The sequence below is a fragment of the Hemicordylus capensis genome, chromosome 1, assembly GCF_027244095.1.
Source record: "Hemicordylus capensis ecotype Gifberg chromosome 1, rHemCap1.1.pri, whole genome shotgun sequence".
Lineage (NCBI taxonomy): Eukaryota > Metazoa > Chordata > Lepidosauria > Squamata > Cordylidae > Hemicordylus > Hemicordylus capensis.
Window position 1 is genome coordinate 451,892,963 of NC_069657.1, and position 19,604 is coordinate 451,912,566.

The following is a 19,604-nucleotide window of genomic DNA, read 5'->3' on the forward strand; positions in this document are numbered from 1 at the left end:
ATTTCAGATGCATGATGCTGAAACTGTAGTGGTGAGAATGTGTAGGGATATAGGCTCTCCACCCAAGCCTCCCAGTTCAGGCTTCAAAGCACAGACAAACCAGCCCAGTCACTGACAAATGCAGGGGGCATGATCCTGAAGAAGCAGAGAGTGTACTGGACACTCTCAGAAGGAAGAACAGAAGGCTACAAAATATGGCAACATTCTCAGCAAATCAAAATGTTCCAAACAAGTCCAAACTGCTCGCATTGATATCCTGGCAGAAAGCCACTGCCTCTGCACAGTTCAAATCCAGGTGCAGTTGAAGTACATGCGTCATGGTTTCTGCCTAAAGAGTAAACTGTGCTTGGTTCCAGGTGGTGAGTATGTGTTTCTGGGAGCTGCTTTGCCAAGAGCTCCATGATACATCAAGCTGCCTATCCAGTTCATGATAGCCTGAAGCATTTGCACAACACTTTGCTACAGCCTGACAGAAAGTTTTCGTCCCGGAAACAAATATTAATAGCCATTTTCTACTGACAACTACTTTTGCTGAATCATTCACTGGGGCACAGTTTGCTGTCACCTTTCGTTTTCAGTAATGCCAATTTTGGCACACAATTCTGCATAACAGCAAGAGTGATTATTAATCCTGGTCCACAGACTACTCCTGGGTGAAATAATTTTGAAGTCTTTTCCAATTTTCACTTTTCTAACCAGGAATAAACTTTGCATGGCCCACAGCTTTGCATTTGTGCTCACAAAAACTTAATGGGAAGCGTGTCTTGATTCTCCAACTGGGACTAGCCTCTACCACCCACCACTTGCAATGGCCGTTTTTAAGTATCAAGAGCCCATCAGGAAGATTTTCTGAGAGTCGATCATCCCCACCAGCAGCAAGGGACAGAGCACTGGCGGGGAAGCAAGGGGCAGTGAGGAGATCATGAAGTGCCCTGTTTTAATGGGAATCACTTAGTCACTTTGGGTCAATGCACTAAAGCAGGGGTTCCGAACCTTGAGTCTCCATATGTTGTTGGACTACAACTCCCATCATCCCCAGCAGTGGCTGGGGATGGTTGCAGTCCCCCCCAAAAATTGAGGGAGCCAAGGCTCGGAATTCCTGCTCTACAATAATACCAGTCCTCATAATTGATGTTAAATCATTAGCTCACAGGGGCAAGCATCCCTGTCTTCTAGGATCTAGCTCAAGAGAAGTGAAAGACTGTCTATCCTGGACAGTAATCAGCTGGGCCCTAGATCTTATTTTACAGAGATAGACTGCAACCTAGAGTCACCTGCTCTGCAGCCACCTTAGAGTAATGCCCCTTGTTTACTCCTGGTCTCTGCCAATACATACATCCATATTCTGGGCTAAGCGGAAATAAATGGTCCAAAAGTGCCAAGGGAATTGCCTCAAGATCTTCTAGCACTTCCTAATATCAATGTGGCCTGATACAATTAGTAAAAAGTAGACTCAAACAGCACACAGGGAAATAAGTTGCGGAGTAGCAGACTGACCTGTAATTAATACACGAGGGTGATCCGTTTCTGAAAATGATACTGAATGGAAGCTGGCATCTGAAGTTACCTGACGGGGCGAGAAACCAATACACCTGACCGGCACAACAGCAACCTGACAGCCACAGCCAGGTTTCTGTAACACTTGCTTGACAGCGCGACTCAAACTTCTGATGACTGGCATTTTTCTCTGTTTCAGGTGTGCTAGGAGAAAATTGCAAGTGTTACACAGTCCCTAATAAGTATAATGTGATAACATTCCACCAACAAATTTACTTCCCTGGACAGCAAAATTCACCCCAGCTCCTGCAAACAGCAGGGAAATAGCAGGGCTAGCTCTAGACAGGAAAAAATGGTGTATCCTTCCAGTTAAGGTAGGACCCCAGTCTACCAGAAATTCTCCTGGATACACTTCATTGAAACAGGTGTGTACCAGAGTACTGCCCCAAAGCTGTTATAAATACTGCATACCCCTGCCGTGATAGAGTAACATTTACAACGAAGACTCCTAGTAATGACAACTTAATAAAAACACTAGGTACCTAAGATCACAAGATACCACAGTGCTTTCAAAAACATGTTGCATTTCTATCAGATTTCAATGGTTGCAAACGAAATATTACAAAATACACAATACTTTATTCTTTACCATATCTGCCGGCTCCTTGCCTAATCCTCTCAGCCAGCCAGAATTAGCAAGGTTCTAGCTACACCTGTTGGCTGTAAATCTAGAGCAGGAGTCTGACTGCAGACTCAAGCTCACACCAAAGTAATGAACTAGGGAGATACTCACTCAAACTTGGAAGTGTCTACAGGAGACTACAGCACAGTTCTCCTATAAACTCCTCCAAATGTGAGTTCTTGTTTGCATAATTATGCTTTAGCATATCCACAGAAAAAAACAAAAAGCACCATCACTGATCTCCATGCAAATTGTTATTGAACTACCAGCTGTTACAAGAAAATGGTGTCTGGTAGCTCAAATTCTGTTGACCTTGCATTCTGACCAACTCTCTTTTAGGGTATGGCATACTCTAGGAGAAACAAAACTACAGACTGAAAATCTACTTGACTCAATGAGTTTTTAAAATGCTTTAAAAAAAAAAGTCTTCCCACAAGGCAGCAAGGTGACATGACAGACACTTCACATGCTCCTGCAGCTTACCTTCCTTTCTGCCAATGGTTTTGTACAGCAAAAATAAGAGAAGGGGAGAAGAGAAGAGGAAGAGGTAATTTATAGGACACGGCCTCCCTGCTAAGCCAATTGGAAGGCGAGAGGGAGGGGGAGTTGTCCACCACAGGCGGAAAAAAAAGGGTGTGTGCACACATGATATCAGTGCAAGATTGACACATCACAAGCCAGTTTGTTTGATTTAAAATAACGTCACCACACAATGGGCAGGCAATTTGGAAGACTGTATGCAAACTGAATGCTGTTTTCCGATTATAAGGCATGCCTGTACAAACACCTTATTTTCTCTTTTTGGCAGTGGGGGGTTAAACTAAGACCTGCTGATTGGTTGCCACAGAACAGCCACCTTTTGATCCTAGAGATAATATCACTACTTCTTTAATCCCTAGAATGTCATGTACAAAAGGCTATAGTTATTTTTAGTTTGGTTTAAAAAAACACAGCCACCACACTCCTTGGAATATTCCATTTAAGCCTCAGAACTAGAACACAGTGAGAAGGAAACAGAAAGCCACCAAGGCAAAATGTACCTATCCATCTTTGCACACACTGACAGATCCAACTGAGCCAAGCTGCAAAGCAGACATAACTCAAGCAAGTGACCCATGCAGCATGCTGGAGGCAAAAATAAATGTATGCAAAAAGGTTAAAAAATGCTCATCCAGGTCGATAGTTAGTATGGCCTGAGAAAAGGTAATTTTCACTTTGCAAATTCAATGCTTGGTCAGAACTCAGATAGTATGAACAAACTATAACTTAGCCTCTCCAGAGAACACTACTATGTGCAATAAATTTTGGCTGGGGGTGATGAGACTTAGGAACACAGGAAGCTGCCATATCCTGAGTCAGACCATTGGTCCATATAGCTCAGTATTGTCTAAACAGGCTGGCAGCAGCTTCTCCAAGGTTACAGGTAGGAGTTTCTCCCAGACCTATCTTGGAGTTGCGGCGGTGGGGGAGACTTGGAAACAGATGCTCTAGGTAAAGTACTAAAATGAATAGTACATAATGCCCACTGAAAAGCCCTGGTTCCTTCCAAATGGCCACCATTCTGAAATTCCATGCATTCCTATGACCCTTTGGAAAAAGGAAGCTGCCTTATACCAAGTCAGACCGCTGGTCCATCTAGCTCAGTATTGTCTACACCAGGGCTGCTCAACTTCGGCCCTCCTGCAGATGATGGCCTACAACTCCCATAATCCCTGGCTATTGGCCACCATGGCTGGGGATTGTGGGAGTTGTAGTCCAAAAACAGCTGGGGGGGCCCTAAGTTGAGCAGGCCTGGTCTACACGGACAGGCAGCAGCTTCTCCAAGGTTACAGGCAGGATTCTCTCTCAGCCCTATCTTGGAGATGTCAAGGAGGGAACCTGTAGCTTTCTGCATGCAAGCATACAGGTGCTCTTTCCAGAGCACCCCCATCCCTTATGGGGAATATCTGAGTGTTCAAATATAGTCTCCCATTCAAATGCAAACCAGGGTAGACCCTGTTTAGCAAAGGGGACAATGCATGCTTGCTACCACAAGACCAGCTCTCCTCCCTTAACATAGTGCTGGGCGCAGGAGACCACTTAAGGGTTCCCAGAGCACGGGGCTTCCCAACTCCCCTCAGCTGCAGGGTCTCACCACTTCTCAGAGAGAATGGGGACCCATCCCGCTTGCTGGACTCAGGCAGGGGCTCGCCAGGCCAGGCATGGGTGGGGCGGGACCACTGATGGTTCTCCTGAAAACCCTGTTGCTCAAGTTGTAGCAGAGCAACAGCTGAAAAGCCAAGGTTGCCTGCCCCTGCTCTAAACCAAAGCCACAGTGGATGTCAGAACGGGTCTCTTTAACTTGAGAGTACTCAGACAACACAAAGGTATCCTGAAATAAAATGCTGTTGTGGTTTCTTCATGCTCTGAGATGTGGGCTGGCTCTCCAGCAGTTTGGGTGGAAAACAACCATGTTATCTTAAGTGAACCTGGCCGATAACAGCAACAAAGAACCCTTACATTTAGAGTGAAAAACAGCCATCCATTCTTAGACAGCAGCACATATTGGAGATCTGTAATAAAGAACTGTATGTAATGGCAAAATTATGTAAGCCTCATGGCTAGCATGTAATCTGCAGCTGAAGTATGACAGATTGCCAAACTAACAAGGTAGCCTGGACATCTGCCACCTGCACAAGAATCAAAATGCTTTTATCAGTTGGCAGCTAATGACCCTTAAAGGAGGTGATAAGAAATCTTATGGCTTGGTATCAAGGAAGGGAAGCTCAGAGACAACACCACCAGAGGTACCACATTACCTTAAGTCAGTGCTTTAAAGAAGAAGAAAGGATGAATAAGAAACTGAAGGAGAAAGCCACTGCTTAAGTTTGCTGCTGCTTCTGCGACAACACAGTGATCAAGTGCTAAAAGCATCCTCAACTCAGGGACCTGCATATTTCATAGCCTGACTGAAGGTTTGGAGCTTTTGATTCCAGTCAACAGAATGAAGAAACGTGAGAACAAGTCCTGTCAGTTTACAGTAAGCCTTCAAGCTGCTGATGTACCTAACAGCTGCTCACTTTAAGATACACACTGCAATCTGGAGAAGCTAAATAAGGGAAAACATTCGCCATCTGGAATTTCAACATTTGAAAGTTACAGCCATTCTAAGGAGAGCAGGGCGCTTTCCAGATTAGCCACTCAAAAGCGGCTAAATGCCTCATTCAGGCAAATCACAGTCAAGACGTAAAACCTGCAGGGGGAGCAGTCTCGCGAAAACTAACAACTTGGAAAAACGACACCTTTTTACACCGGATAAATGATGTCATAGCACTAAATCACAGCGATTAAATTCGAAATAAGGCATCCGACATATGAACGGCATCCTGCAGTCAGCGTCGGGACTGCGGTGTCACAACACAGGAAGTGTAGAAGCACACTTCAGAGATACGTCTGACCCCGTTTAGGGTCTGGAAAGCTCGCAGAAGAGACCAAAACTACTTTCTATGGGGCATTTGCATACAGAGAAGCAACTGTGGGGTGGGAACACTTACGTATTTCTTTTTTGTTTTATGTTTGCTATAAATCACCCAGAGATGTGGGTTTGGGGTAGTATACAAATATGCTAAATAAAACAAACAAAATATTCACACACATATGAAGCACTCTAAAGTAAATGAATGAAGGCCACATTCAGATTCTGTTTGGAAGACAGAGTTCTTGAGTCAACACGGATCTCAGTGCTGGTGTTCCACTGCAGTGAACACAGCATAGCTGGATACTGGAGACCCAAGTTTGAGCATCCACTGAGTCATCAAAGTTATTATGTGATTTTGGTCAAGCCCTCTTCTGTTCCAGTTGCTACTAGAAATAAAGACTGAAAAATACTTTAATGCAGTATAATAAATATATGCAACACCAGCTGGTATAAACAAGGGTAGATATGAAAACACCTGAATACACAGAAGTTGAGAACATGTAAGATATGATCATACAAAAGACAGAATACAGTAAGGACCAGAATGTGTAGTGCTCAAACCACAATTTTGTGCTCTTCATTAGTCTCTCTTAAGGTTTCTCCTAAGCTTGTAACAAATCTTCAAGAACGCCAAACTGCAGTCTCACAAAAATAGTGCAAACCTTTAATTTGAAGATGCTCTTAAATTACAACTCATAACTCCTGGCTCATGACAGCTAAGTACTAGGTTAACCTCCAGCTCACATGCTGCATTGGACAATATCGCTTATGCAGCACTCGCTATGCACGGCACGCAGCTGTAGTGGCAGACAATTTATAGGTCTCCCGTTGCCTTTTTGGCTGCTGCAGGAACATGGTGGTGGTGCTGCAGCAGCACGTGCAAGGAGTTAGTTGGCATGATGTTGTTTTTTTAAGAGGTGATAAAATGGAAGTTCAGAAAAAAGAGAAAGAGACACCATTTTAACCAGCACAAAATGGCACGAAGACATTAAGTTTCCCTTCATGCTGTATCATAATTTTCATGCATTTTAACATCTGACCTCCCATAGTACTTGGAAGTTTTCAGAGAATAAAAATCAACTGTTGAAATACTCTATTTCAGCAAGACTTCACAAGCAACTCCCCTTGGATGGATTTGCAGCAGATTTTCATGACGAATCCTTTAAATGTGAGAAATAGCACAGTGGGGGAGAGGGGGTTGTGTGTGTGGCCCTAATCATGAGGCTCGCCTTCCATGCTTTTATTCCAAGTATGCAGCACACGGAGACACAATTCGTCTATGCAGTCAAAGACAGCCATCTTTCCTCTCACACATTACTAAGTTCACCATGGGGTGGGGGGATCAAAGTATTCATCTGCTTCAGAGGTGGCCTTGGTATATTACCAACTCTCAGTTATACTGGCACGATTGTGCCAGTATTGTTAGGCTGGAAAGCGTTTTCAACATTTCACCATCCTATTGCTTATAAAATCAAACCCATTTGTCCAATGTGCCTGGCCATGAGCACACATTCACTAAGTGATAAGAGACACCTCCCCTGCAAATTTGGTGAAGATCCATTGGAAAATGCCTTGGAAAGAGCAGTTTAAAAAAAAATTCTCATTTGAACAGGGGTTTAAAGGGTTGGCGACATTTTTTGGGACTGAGGAAGAGTGATTCTGTAGTCTATTTGCATAGTTTCAGCCTTCAGACTTCATGCCAGAAAAGTGCCTTTTGCATAACCCCCTGGGACCCAATCAAGGGCTATTTCACAATTGACCCTCAAATCTGCATTTTAAAAAGGCAGGAAAATGCATCTTTAGTGCAGTAACAAGTTTAAGGTTACCACAACAAACACACAGCTGACTCACAACTCTGCCCCTCCAGCTGCCCCAACCCTCTTTCTCTGGCCCTATGGCCACTCAGTCAGGGCTGCACTGCTAAACTCCAGTGCTTGTCCAGTGTGAGAACTGTGGCCTCCTTGTCCATGCTGCTCTGCCTCTCCAGCTACCCGACCTTGAGCCCTCGGATGGCATCTGTAGTGCATGTGTGGACAGTGGCTAGCTTTCCGCGCAGCATCAGTCGCTGCTGCTCCTTCCCCTACCCAAGGTGAGGAAAATGACAGAAGGAGTTTGTTGCTGACTGGTATAAGAAGCTAAGAAGGGCATTTGCTATTGACCAAAACATTTCAGGAAAATTCAGGCCTACTAAAATCTAAAATGTGCCTTTCAGGCTGGTTTTAGGCATAAGTTGTTTTTCAAACAGTTTCCAAATGTCAAAAGGGTGCACCTTTCGTAAGATACACCTTTGGTGGTTTTCTGGCATGGGCGAGGTCCTACATCAAATAATTTGAGGGGACATGACAATATATTGACAGGATGGGCATAACTACAGAAGTCCCTGTCTGGTTCTCTTATGATCCATCCTTTGAAGTAGGTTATAAATGAAAGTCCAAGATATATGGAAGATGCAAATACACCTGTATCAAAATGCGTAAATTCTACGTAAGTCATGGTCCAATTATTGTATCGGTCAATATATATATACTAAATTAATCTGGCCAATCATTGTTAAAACAAACAAGGGGACAAATATGAGGGGGTGATGTCAAAACAGGATACAAGGGTGGGGTAGCAAGTCAGAGGCAGAGAGGAAAGCAGCAGATCAAAACAGACAAGCAGACCTCTGGCTAGAATAGTGAGATCTCTGAGCATATCTCCATTTAGAATTTATTATTAGAACGTGCTCCTTGAGTCCTGAGAGCCGCACTTTGTTGCTGTTTTCTGAGATTGTCAAGAAATTGGGTGAGAATAAAGATATACAGATGTATATTCAGGCATGCACACTTGCACATTTCATAGCTAACAGCCAAAGTGGCTACATTCCAGTGGATTCAAGCCTGATCAGGCTTCCTCTGCTACTATTTCTGGAGCGGGATCTCAGCTGGTCAGATTGTAGCATCCATTCTGCTAGGCGAGCAGGGGGAAAGATACAGTAGTCAGTGGACCTGAACAAGAAACTGAAAGGTTTGCAGACATGCACAGAGCTGGAGTGAATGGGCAATGACACCCTATGGCAGATCAACATGAAGAAGCCTGAGAAGCAGCCTACTTGGTAGATACAGAGAGACACTAGCATTTGTTTTTCACACAACGCATAATCAGCTTGTGGAATTCTCTGCCACGAGATGTGGTGACAGCCAACAACCTGGATGGCTTTAAGAGGGGTTTGGATGATTTAATGGAGGAGAGGTCTATCATCGGCTACTAGTTGGAGGGCTACAGGCCACCTCCAGCCTCCAAGGCAAGATGCCTCTGAGTACCAGTTGCAGGGGAGTAACAGCAGGAGAGGGGGCATGCCCTTTCAACTCCTGCCTGTAGGCTTCCAGCAGCATCTGGTGGGCCACTGTGCGAAACAGAATGCTGGACTGGATGGGCCTTGGGCCTGATCTTATGTTCTTACGTTTTATTCACTGAATCAATGATGGGAATGTGCACTGTCAAGAAAGAAGAGACCGACATAGGATTGGCAGCAACCTGTGGGATGCCAAGCAGACGTGCAGACACCTTCACCATAGCAAAGTATTTGGCTGTCAGTGATGGAGGATTCCTAGCCTTTGGGACTGGGCCAAAATGTGGTTTTCAGGGAAGGGTGACAAAGGCAGGCTGCTTTAAAAACATCTGAGTGGCCCTTTGTGGTGGGTGTGGCAGGCACAAGCTGTTTGAAGCCAGAGACAGGCTTGAGGGAAGGGCTTTTCAAAGAGAATGCTGCTTTACAATGCAGAAGGGGATTTCAAAAGCAGCAATTTAAAAGCAGAGGGGCAAAACAGCAGGCAGATGTATGGGGAAATTAGAACTCTACGCAAGGGGACCAGGCTAGGGAGGTGCTGGAGGTGGCAAGAACCCAGACTGGTGTGCACCAATGGGGATGAATCAAAGGTCTGCCCTAGTAGGTGAAGGGAACATGCTAGTGCTGCAAATGGTTAGGAGAGAAGGGGCCAGAGATGGGTGGGGAGAAATGAAAAGTGGCACCGTCAGAGTACTCCCAAGGGGGAAATGTCAAACCAGCATACCAGAGGGGAGAAAATCACTACGCAGAGGTGGGTAAGAATACTCCGAGAAAGAGGTTACTTAAGAGGCACCATTTCAGGCATCTCAAGGAAAGAAACTACAGTGGTTCTTTGTAAGGTAGTGACAAGTAGAGGAGTTCTGGAAATGCTGGTGAGGGGGTTGCACATTTGGGGGAATGCAAGAAGTGTATGGAAGGATTGTTACACTACATCACACAAGACAGCACAGAGACACTGTAAGATGGGGAGAGGAACTGTAAGTTAAAAAAGGAGGAAGACTGGGGGCTGTGGAGAATATCATGAACACACTTACATGGTTCAAAGAAATATTAAAAATGCACTTATTAATTAGCAACAGCTGAGAAGCAGTTTATCCCAAGATACGCAGTTGCCGAGAGACAGGTTTTTAAGTGTAGCATGACAAACAGGGAGGGAATTCTGATGCAGCACATAATAATTCAATCCAATGAGCCGGTTGCCCTGTAGCAGCAGCTGCCGACTGTGGGCTGTCTTTTGACTACAACCCAGCCACAACAGCCTGGCCATTATGGATGTGGATGGTGGGGGCTGTAGTCCAACAACATCTAACAACCCAAGGTTGGAAACTCTGGCCACATAGACATGGAAAGCAAGACTAATCAGACTAAATGTTGCACAGAGAAGAGGAGAAGCAGATGTTGAGAACACCCTTCCAAAATGTCTATGAAGGCTTCAACTTAGTCTTATCAAAGTCCAGCTTCTTTTTGAACTGAACAGTAGAACCCTTCCCTTATTTGCCCTCTACTTCCTCCATACTGCTTTTGATATTAAATTTAAGACTGCACACTTCTCAGGGCAGGAAACCCATTTCTTTGTTGGTGCTCTAAACAGGATTATACACATTTAAAGACAATACTGTACCGTCTTAGTTTAAAATTCTATACCCGTCACTTAACAGCTCAAAATACTATTACTACTCAAAGTAGGGCTAGTATTAGTAAAGACTCAAAATACCCATCTTAATAAGGTATGGAAATTGTTCTTGGATCATGGTGCAAGACTCCAAGGAGAAGGTAGATGAGGGAGGATTTTTTGGTATTTGTGTTTTTTAGGATCAAGTTAAGCAAAACAGAAAATTATTATTATTTTTCTTCCATATGAGATTCTGAATGTACCACTGCGGGTTTTTAAAAATATAGTTTTGACTGGCTGGGTTAATAATCATCTGAAGTTTCTTTCAACTGATCTATGTAATGAATAATTGGAATTTAGTTGGATTTTTTTCTGGATGATTTTAGGATATAATTTAAAAAGGGGGGGAAATGAAAGTCAAGTTACTGCAGCATGGCAGATGCCTGGAGTGGACTGGAGGACCTCCAAAGGTCCTTTCTAACTCTACAAATCTAGGACTCTCTATGCAACAAGAGAGGCTGCAATAAAGGTTTCTAAGTATTTTAATTTTAATTGGTTTTAAATGATTCAGAATAGTTTTAAATCATTTTTACATTGTTTTAAGCAGATTGTTTTAAATAGCGTTTGCCTGTTTATTTGTTGGGCACTGACCAGAGCCTTTGGATAGGGCAGTATAGAAGTATAATGAAATAAAATAATGAAAAGAGTGAAAGAGAAATAAAAGGGCTTGCTCAGGAAGGACAATCATGGGGAGAGGGTTTTAATAAAAGAGAGAAAGAAGTCCCAGGCCTGAAGGAAATACCCAAGAGGGTCTCCTGAGGCAGCCTAGCCCAGAGTGCCTCCAGAAGTCGTCAAGGGCGCACCTCTGAGCATGTGCAGAGTGCATTCACGGCGCTACTGGAGAGCTGAATTTATGAAGGGTCTAAACTAAGAAGTCACCTCGAAGAAGGGAAAGGAAATAAAGGACCCTCCCCAGCCACCGCGCTTACCTCCCCTTACGGTCTCAAAGGCGACGACGCAGCGTTCGCTCAGCCGAAGCAGACAAAGAAAAAGCCGCCAGCCCGATCCCCGAGAGGCAATGCGGCCGCGCACCTGCCCTTTATATACCCCGGAGCCGGCTGCCCTCCGCCAGCCCCGCCCACGAGCGTCTCTGCCTCCTGATAGGCCACGAGCGAGCCGGCGCCCTCGCGCTCTCCCCCGCCGCGCCCCCAGCCTCTGATGGGAGTGGGCGTGGCCAGGCAGACCGTTGCCTGTCGCCACAGCCCGGGCACGCGCGGTTACTATGGAAACGGAGAGGACGAGCTCCTGGGGCAGCTGCTTCTGCCGCGGAGCGTGAGTGTAGGCGCAAGCGATGACGTCAGTCACTCCAGGGCACGGGGAAGTCGGGGAGTGACGCCACCCCTTTGGTCTGACGTCACATCCACGAAGTGGGGAGTGTTGAAAATTTAGCTTACATATTACAACACTTGTTTCAACGCTTGTTGAAAAGGAGGCACTGGCTGGACCTGCGATTTATCGTGCAGTTTTACAATCGACATTAGCTCACTGCTTCTTACAACAGCCCTGTAGTGTAGGCCATTATTTTATTCCTACAGGGTGAGACAGGAGTAGTCATGGTCTCCACCCTTCCTGCACAGGGGTAGCCAGCCTGAGGGTCTCCAGCTGCTGTCAGGCTACAACTCCCATTAGAGAGGAGAGCTGGTCTTGTGGCAGCAAGCATGACTTGTCCCCATAGCTAAGCAGGGTCTGCCCTGGTTGCATATGAATGGGAGACTTGATGTGTGAGCACTGGAAGATATTCCCCTCAAGGGATGGAGCTGCCCTGGGAAGAGCAGAAGGCTTCAAGTTCTCTGCTGGTATAGTACCAGCGGGGATTCGAACCGGCAACCTTCTGCTTGTTAGTCGAACATTGGGGTCCCAGTTTTGGACTGCTCGTAAGGCCCCTGAGCCCCCCTATGAAGCCTGTATCTGAGAGCAATACATCCAGGAAAGAATGGTGTTCAGCAGTGAAAGCTAAAGAGTGACTGAGGTCACAGGGGTGTCAAACTGCAGCCCTCCAGCTGCTTTGGGCCTACAACTCCCATCATCCTCAGTCACAGCGGCCAGTAGCCAGGGATGAGGGTCGTTGTAGGCCAAAGACAGCTGGTAGGCCACAGTTTGGCATCCCTGGCCCAGGGAGAAAAGGAAGCATGGCTATTGCATCCCAACTCTATGGAAGTCTGCAACAGGCTCTCTAACACCCCCGAATGACAATCCTGGACCTGCATAGTAACTCAAAGGCACTTCTAAGACATGCAGGCAAGATCCTTCCTGCTGCAGGCATAGAACCTTCTTTTTCCCTACATGTTTTCCATGTTGCTCCTTGAGGCACATCAGAGCCATTGAATCATCCCCTCAGAATCCAACTCAGCCCAAAGGCTAGCAGTTCCCCAAACCAGTTTTGTCTTCAAGATAAGCCTCTCCCTTTGTCTAGCTGCTTTTTGATCCAGTTTTTCCATTGTTTCAATGGGAAGCGCCTTGAGGTAATCTGTAGCTCACCAGAGACTTTTTCAGTAGCCCTTGTCCCTTTTTAGACTTCTTTCCAGTAGGCTTATGTGATCACCCAGCATTCTGTGTGTGTGTCTGTGTGTCCCCCCCCCCAATAACTTCGCAATGCCTGAACCACTATGAACCAGGTTGCATAGGGACACAACTCCCGTTCAGCACTGAAAGTTAAAGAGTGGCTGAGGACACCTCAGTGGCATACTTTGTGATGATGCCATCCATCCCGATCCAAGATGGCGGATGCATAAACTGTTGAGGCACAAGTGGGTTAACTTGTAAACCGCTTAACCGATTTGAATCGAATTTAGTACAGCTGTAGGGACATATAGGGACACCTCAACGGCATAGTTTGTGATGATGTCATCTACCCCAATGCAAGATGGTGTTTTGAGGCACAAGGTGGCTAATTTGAGGACTGTCTAACCCATTGGAACCAAATTGTGTACAGTTGCAGTGAGTGACACACAACGACACCTCAATGGCATAGTTTGTGATGATGTCATCCACCCCAATCCAAGATAGTGGATGTGTAAACTTTTGAGGCACAAGTGGGCTAACCTGTAAACTGATTTGAACCGTATTTAGTACAGTTGTAAGGACGTATAGGGACACCTCAACAGCATAGTTTGTGATGATGTCTACCCCAATGCAAGATGGTGGTCTGAGGCGCAAGGTGGCTCATTTGTGGACCTTCTAACCCATTGGAAGCAAATTGGGTAGTTGCAGTGAGTGACACACAGGGACACCTCAATGGCATAGTTTGTGATTGTGTCATCCATACAGATTCAAGATGGCGGACACATACACCAAGAGGACTGTCCAACTGATTTGAACCAAATTTGGTATAGTTGTAGTGAGTGACACACACGGACACCTCAATGGCATAGTTTGTAATGATGTCATCCACTCCAATCCAAGATGGACCTTGATTTGAACCACATTTAGTCCAGTTGTAGAGACAATGAAAGGAAAGTAGGCTGATTCGTTCTTACTAGAACAACTTGTTACTCTGTAAATTGCCACTCAAGACTCAAGGCAAGCAGACTTTGGGTCACATTCTGAAGACCGTCAGTCCCACTGTCCCACCACTACACCCCATTTTCCTTCAATGAGACTCCAGCTTTCTCCTCTCCACATCAGATAGTAAATTACAGGGAGCACCCCTTTCCTTCCTCCAGGTCCCAGGAGTTTTCTATTTTGCATTTCCAGTTTCTGCTTCCCATCCTGAGTGAGTGAGAGCATATTTGTGTGTGTGCACGCACACGCACACACGCGTGCAGGAAGGCAAAGTCCCAACTAGCTAGGCTAGAAAAGATTTCAGTTCTATTTTTCATCAAGTAGGTTGGGAAAGGGATATGCCCTTCCTCCATGGGGAGTGTGGTCAGCTCATCCCCAGAATAAGAAGAGAGAGCCCCTGTAAGGACCCCCTCAACCCATAGGTCCTACCAGAGAACAGACCACAGGCTCATGTGAGACTGATCCAGTAGGAGACAAGAACTACTTACAAGACTCTATTACAAGTCCAGGCACCAAAGTTGCGCCTCCTCCTATGGTAGGCAAGCCTGGCCCTCCAGCTGTTGTTGAACTACAACTCCCATCATCCCCACCCATAATAAATTGTGGCTGGGGCTGATGGGAGTTGTGGGCAACAACAGCTGGAGAGCCAAAGGTTGCCCATCCCTGGTCTGAACTCTCCCTTTGAAACCTGTTAAAAGTCTGGAAACTTTCAGGTTGGCTAGAGTCTGTCCAGCACTATTGAAATGCAATGGTTTCTGGGTGGGAAAGCATTTCCGTATTTCATTTTTAATATCTGATTTGTGCCCATTTATTAGCTTGCAGGCACAGTTTGATTTGGGCAATGTAAAATGCAGGAAGGCAGTGCCTGAGTAGGATGGCATTGGTGTTTCCATCAGGTTTTGCCTTGCTTGGCTTCTGGCCAGTACAAATAAGTACAGTGCTTTATTTTGCTGAAGGGAACAAAGGACTCCTAGAATTTCTTTGCACCACCTTAAATTGCTGGAACATCATGTCCTGGGTGAGTAATCTAGTTTGGTTTGCCCTCTCCTGAACAAAGAAATACCACCCCAGCATGCTCTTCCAGTATGTGTACCAGCAAGAGAACTTCTGAGCTTTTGAAGTTTCCACCAGGTGTCTGCTCAGTTTATTAAGAAGGCAATTGTTGATGATTCTTTTCTTTGGGCCCTTTACAAGACTCCACTGATCACCATTTGCAGAAGGAGCAGGCACACATAAAATTTTCCATGTGTTTTTCTTTTCATGTTTCATTTTCTATGTTACATAGGAAGCTGCCATATACTGAGTCAGACCATTGGTCTATCTAGCTCAGTATTGTCTTCACAGACTGGCAGCGGCTTCTGCAAGCTTGCAGGCAGCCCTATCTTGGAGATGCCAGGGAGGGAACCATCCCCTAAGGGAAATATCTTACAGTGCTCACACATCAAGTCTCCCATTCATATGCAGCCAGGGTAGACCCTGTTTAGCTAAGGGGACAAGTCATGCTTGCTACCACAAGACCAGCTCTCCTCCCTCCTTCATGTTCATAGGAACATAGGATTCATGCACCTCTTTTGTTTTTTAAGTCTTTGTTTCTGCTTTCATGCTTCCATAGTGAAAGGCATGTAACCAAAGGCCTATAATGCAGCAATTTTGCTGAAACTAAGGAAGTCTGAATCTTCCATTCAGGCACACCAGACCATCTGGGATCCTACATACACCCCCTTGAGCTTCCTCGTGGAAACAAGGTGGGATGTTAATTGTAAGATGCGTGGTCCTATAAATGGCTTACTTTTTTTTTTAATGGACAGTTTTATTTCTAAAACTGAAATGCAAAAATTACAGAAATTCAGAACTTTGCAAAATGTGCATGTGTCAGTTTTCTGGGCTTGTCTCTCAATTTATATGATTATTATTTTTTAATTGCAAACTCCTAAGCAGTCACCTGCCAAATGCAAAATATTGCCACAGGCCCCATGTATTTCAAGGGCAATTGTCTTTGCAAATAACTAAGGCAGTAGACCTTTCCAACCCTGCTGCTTCTAAATTGCGACTGACTGGAACAATGAGATATTTTGTCTCCCTACTGTGGTGGTTTTGGTTAATCCATTCCTTGATCCAGGCCAGCTTTTGAATGGGGATTTAGTGACTTGTATTCCAGTCCTGGAGTAGAGGTGGGGCTAACAAGCAGCCAGCAGCAAGAGCCCGGAAAAGCAGCCTGCACTTGCCTCTGTGCATTATATCTGTTTCATTAAACTATTAATATTTTCCTGATTCCACTCCACTGACTTGTTCCTGCATTCCTTTCCCTTCTATACCCATCTCCTCTCTTGTCCTGGAACCTATGCATCATACTCTCACACACAGAACCAGGCCTACCTGCAAATAGTTTGTATGGTTTTCCTTTACATTATTGTAACTGGAATGAAACATTTATAACAAGACAGTGTGTTCGGGTTCTGCCCTAAAGAATGTTTTCTTTAAGGCAGCACACATGAGCATCCTGGGCCAGCATGGATGAGATTGTCCCTGCCCACACAACTAGAAAGAGGATGCGCTGAGAAAGCGCCCGTCAGGATGCCCTCCGTGAACTTGCTGAAACCTTCCTAGCAGCACATATAGGAGAGGGCAGAGGGCTGTTCATTTTAATGTCCCCTCTACACATGCACATGTGTAAAGGCTCAATCTGGGAGAACGGCCCTCCGCCACACAATAAAGGGCCATGCTGGGAGGACACCAGGATGTCATCTTCAGAGTGAGAGCTGGTAGCAAGCATGACTTGTCCCCATAGCTAAGCAGGGTCTGCCCTGGTTGCATCTGAATGGGAGACTTGATGTGTGAGCACTGCAAGATATTCCCTTCAGGGGATGGAGCCGCTCTGGGAAGAGCAGAAGGTTCCAAGTTCCCTCCCTGGCAGCATCTCCAAGACAGGGCTGAGAGAGATTCCTGCCTGCAACCTTGGAGAAGCTGCTGCCAGTCTGTGAAGACAATACTGAGCTAGATAGACCAATGGTCTGACTCAGTATATGGCAGTTTCCTATGTTTCCTATGAATTCCTGTTAAGAACATAAGAACAGCCCTGCTGGATCAGGCGCAAGGCCTGTCTAGTCCAGCATTCTATATCCCACAGTGGCCCACCAGATGCCTCTGGGAAGCCCACGGGCAAGAGGTGAGGGCACGCCCTCTCTCCTGCTGTTGCTCCCCTGCCACTGGGATTCAGAGGCGCCTCTGTGTGCTCTCGGTGTGTCCCCTTCCTAACCATGTGAGCAGTGACAGTGTCCTCCTCACTGGCCCTCTGTCTTTGGTGCTGAACAGGTGCTTTCTGCTACCACCACCACTACCCCAGCACTCAAATTACCTGCTGCGACCTCTGCCCTCCATCTTGTCAAGCAACCTCAGGGTCATCAGACCCTAAAAGAATATAGAAAATACAACTTTGTATATGGAACCAATAATGGTGGAACATCACATGCAAGGATAGTTTTGGAAGAGAGCTAGTCTTGTGGTAGCAAGCATGACTTAAGAACAAGAACAGCCCTGCTGGACCAGGCCCAAGGAAGCCCATCTAGTCCAGCATCCTGTTTTGCACAGTGGCCCACCAGATGCTGCTGGAAGCCACAGGCAGGAGTTGAGGGCATGGCCTCCCTCCTGCTATTACTCCCCTGCAACTGGTACTCAGAGGCATCCTGCCTTGCCCTTTTAGCTAAGCAGGGTCTGCCCTGGTTGCATATGAATGGGAGACTAGAAGTGTGAGCACTGCGAGAGATTCCCCTCAGGGGATGGAGCCGCTCTGGGAAGAGCATCTAGGTCCCAAGTTCCCTCCCTGGCAGCATCTCCAAGATAGGGCTGAGAGAGATTCCTGCCTGCAACCTTGGAGAAGCCGCTGCCAGTCTGTGAAGACAATACTGAGCTAGATGGCCCTATCGTCTGACTCAGCATATGGCAGCTTCCTATGTTTCTTCATGGGTCTAAATAAAAATGAATAGAGGAGATAATTAACTTTCTAAAATGGCTTTCTTTCCTCACTTAAAACCATGAGAAAAACCCTTCTGGAACATTTCACTCAGCCCCTGACTCCTGGTTGATTCAGAAGTATATTTCAGCTCTTTGTCCTTTTGCTTGCATCCCTCCTGATCATTTCTTCATTTTCCTGAGGAGAAGGTTGAGGGCTGGGATGTGGTGCACAAACCACCTCAAATTGCTAGAGCATTGTGTATGACACACCTAGCTGAGACTGCCCTTTTGTGGACAAGATGGTTATGTGGGGTGAGAAGCTTCTTTGAGACCCATACCACAGCTTCCTTTCGTCTAAAGCTCCATTTTGAGATTGTTGGGTTGGATGTTTTCTCTCTCTGTGTATTGTGTGTGTGTCACACAGCAGCTTGTTGCTAATCACGTGACTTAGGTGTGTTTCCCTGTATTGGGAAACACCTCAGCTGCTGCTAAGTGTCAAACCATCATGCAAATGGATTTCCCTACTACTACTAAGTATATTTATATACTGCTCTTCAACACAATTCTCAAAGCGGTTTACATGGGGGGGGGATACATTAATAAGATGCCCCCCTCCTCTGTCCCCAAAGGGCTCACAATTTAAAAAGAAACATAAGGCAAACACCAGCAACAGCCACAGGAGGAATGCTATGCCGGGGATGGATAGGGCCAGTTGCTCCTCCCCTGCTAAATCTAAGAGAATCACCACTTTAATGGAGCAAGGCACTTTATGCAATGCATGAAGTGCTATAAACAAAAGCTTATGCTACAATAAACTGCTTAGTCTTTTAAGGAGTTTTGTGGGGGGGCGGTTAACTACACAAACCACATACGTGTGTGTGTATGTGTTTTCTTTGCTACACAGCTTCGCTTCACTTCTGCAAGTTGTTTGCTCTTTTAGGGTTGTTCTTCCTGAATTGCAGTGAGAGCAATTGTATCCTAAAATTAAGCTATTAGCACTGTTTTCTTCCTATCAATTTTTATCTGGATATTTTTGCCATGTGTTGATGAGACAGACTCTTGAAAGCTTTGCAGAAAGCTGTTTTGTGTGTTTAGTTTTCCCCATGGAATTTTTGGGTGTGTGTGTGTGTGTGTGTGTGTGTTATGAGTGGGCGCTATTGTGCCCCTTTCTTGGGGATCTTTTAGGCTAAGGTTATAAAACAGGCAATTTCCCCAGAAAGTCACAACCACAGGCTTAAATCCAAATATTTTTAAAATGTGTTAAATAAAATAAAATAAATCCAAATAAAAATACATATTATTGAATATAGAGTGAGGCTTGGATACTATAGAATATGTGGGGCATTCCCATGTTATGAGTCACCTAATGGCGCAGTGGGGAAGCGACCTACCTAGAGAGCGGGAGGCTGTTGGTTTGAATCCCCTCGGTGTGTTTCCCGGAATATGGGAAACTCCTATAACAGGCAGCAGCAATATAGGAAGGTGCTGAAAGGCATCATCTTACACTGCGTGGGAA

The 19,604-nt window shown here is 45.5% G+C and overlaps 1 protein-coding gene across 3 annotated transcripts in view; it reads right to left on the reverse strand.

The window, feature by feature from the left end:
• LOC128324304 (L-threonine 3-dehydrogenase, mitochondrial-like) overlaps positions 1-11,722 on the reverse strand; it is a 37,093-nt gene extending 25,371 nt beyond the window's left edge. For 2 of the 3 annotated variants that reach the window (XM_053248719.1, XM_053248731.1), the window contains exons 1-2: positions 11,566-11,722; positions 1,498-1,701 (exon numbers count right to left, since the gene is read on the reverse strand). In XM_053248719.1, the coding sequence (XP_053104694.1) occupies positions 1,498-1,681 (184 nt within the window). In that variant the 5' untranslated portion in view covers positions 1,682-1,701; positions 11,566-11,722. Of the gene's footprint in view, positions 1-1,497; positions 1,702-2,662; positions 2,713-11,565 lie in introns of those variants that run through there. The other variant, XM_053248729.1, reaches the window with a different exon arrangement.
• Between the last annotated feature and the right edge of the window lie 7,882 nt (positions 11,723-19,604).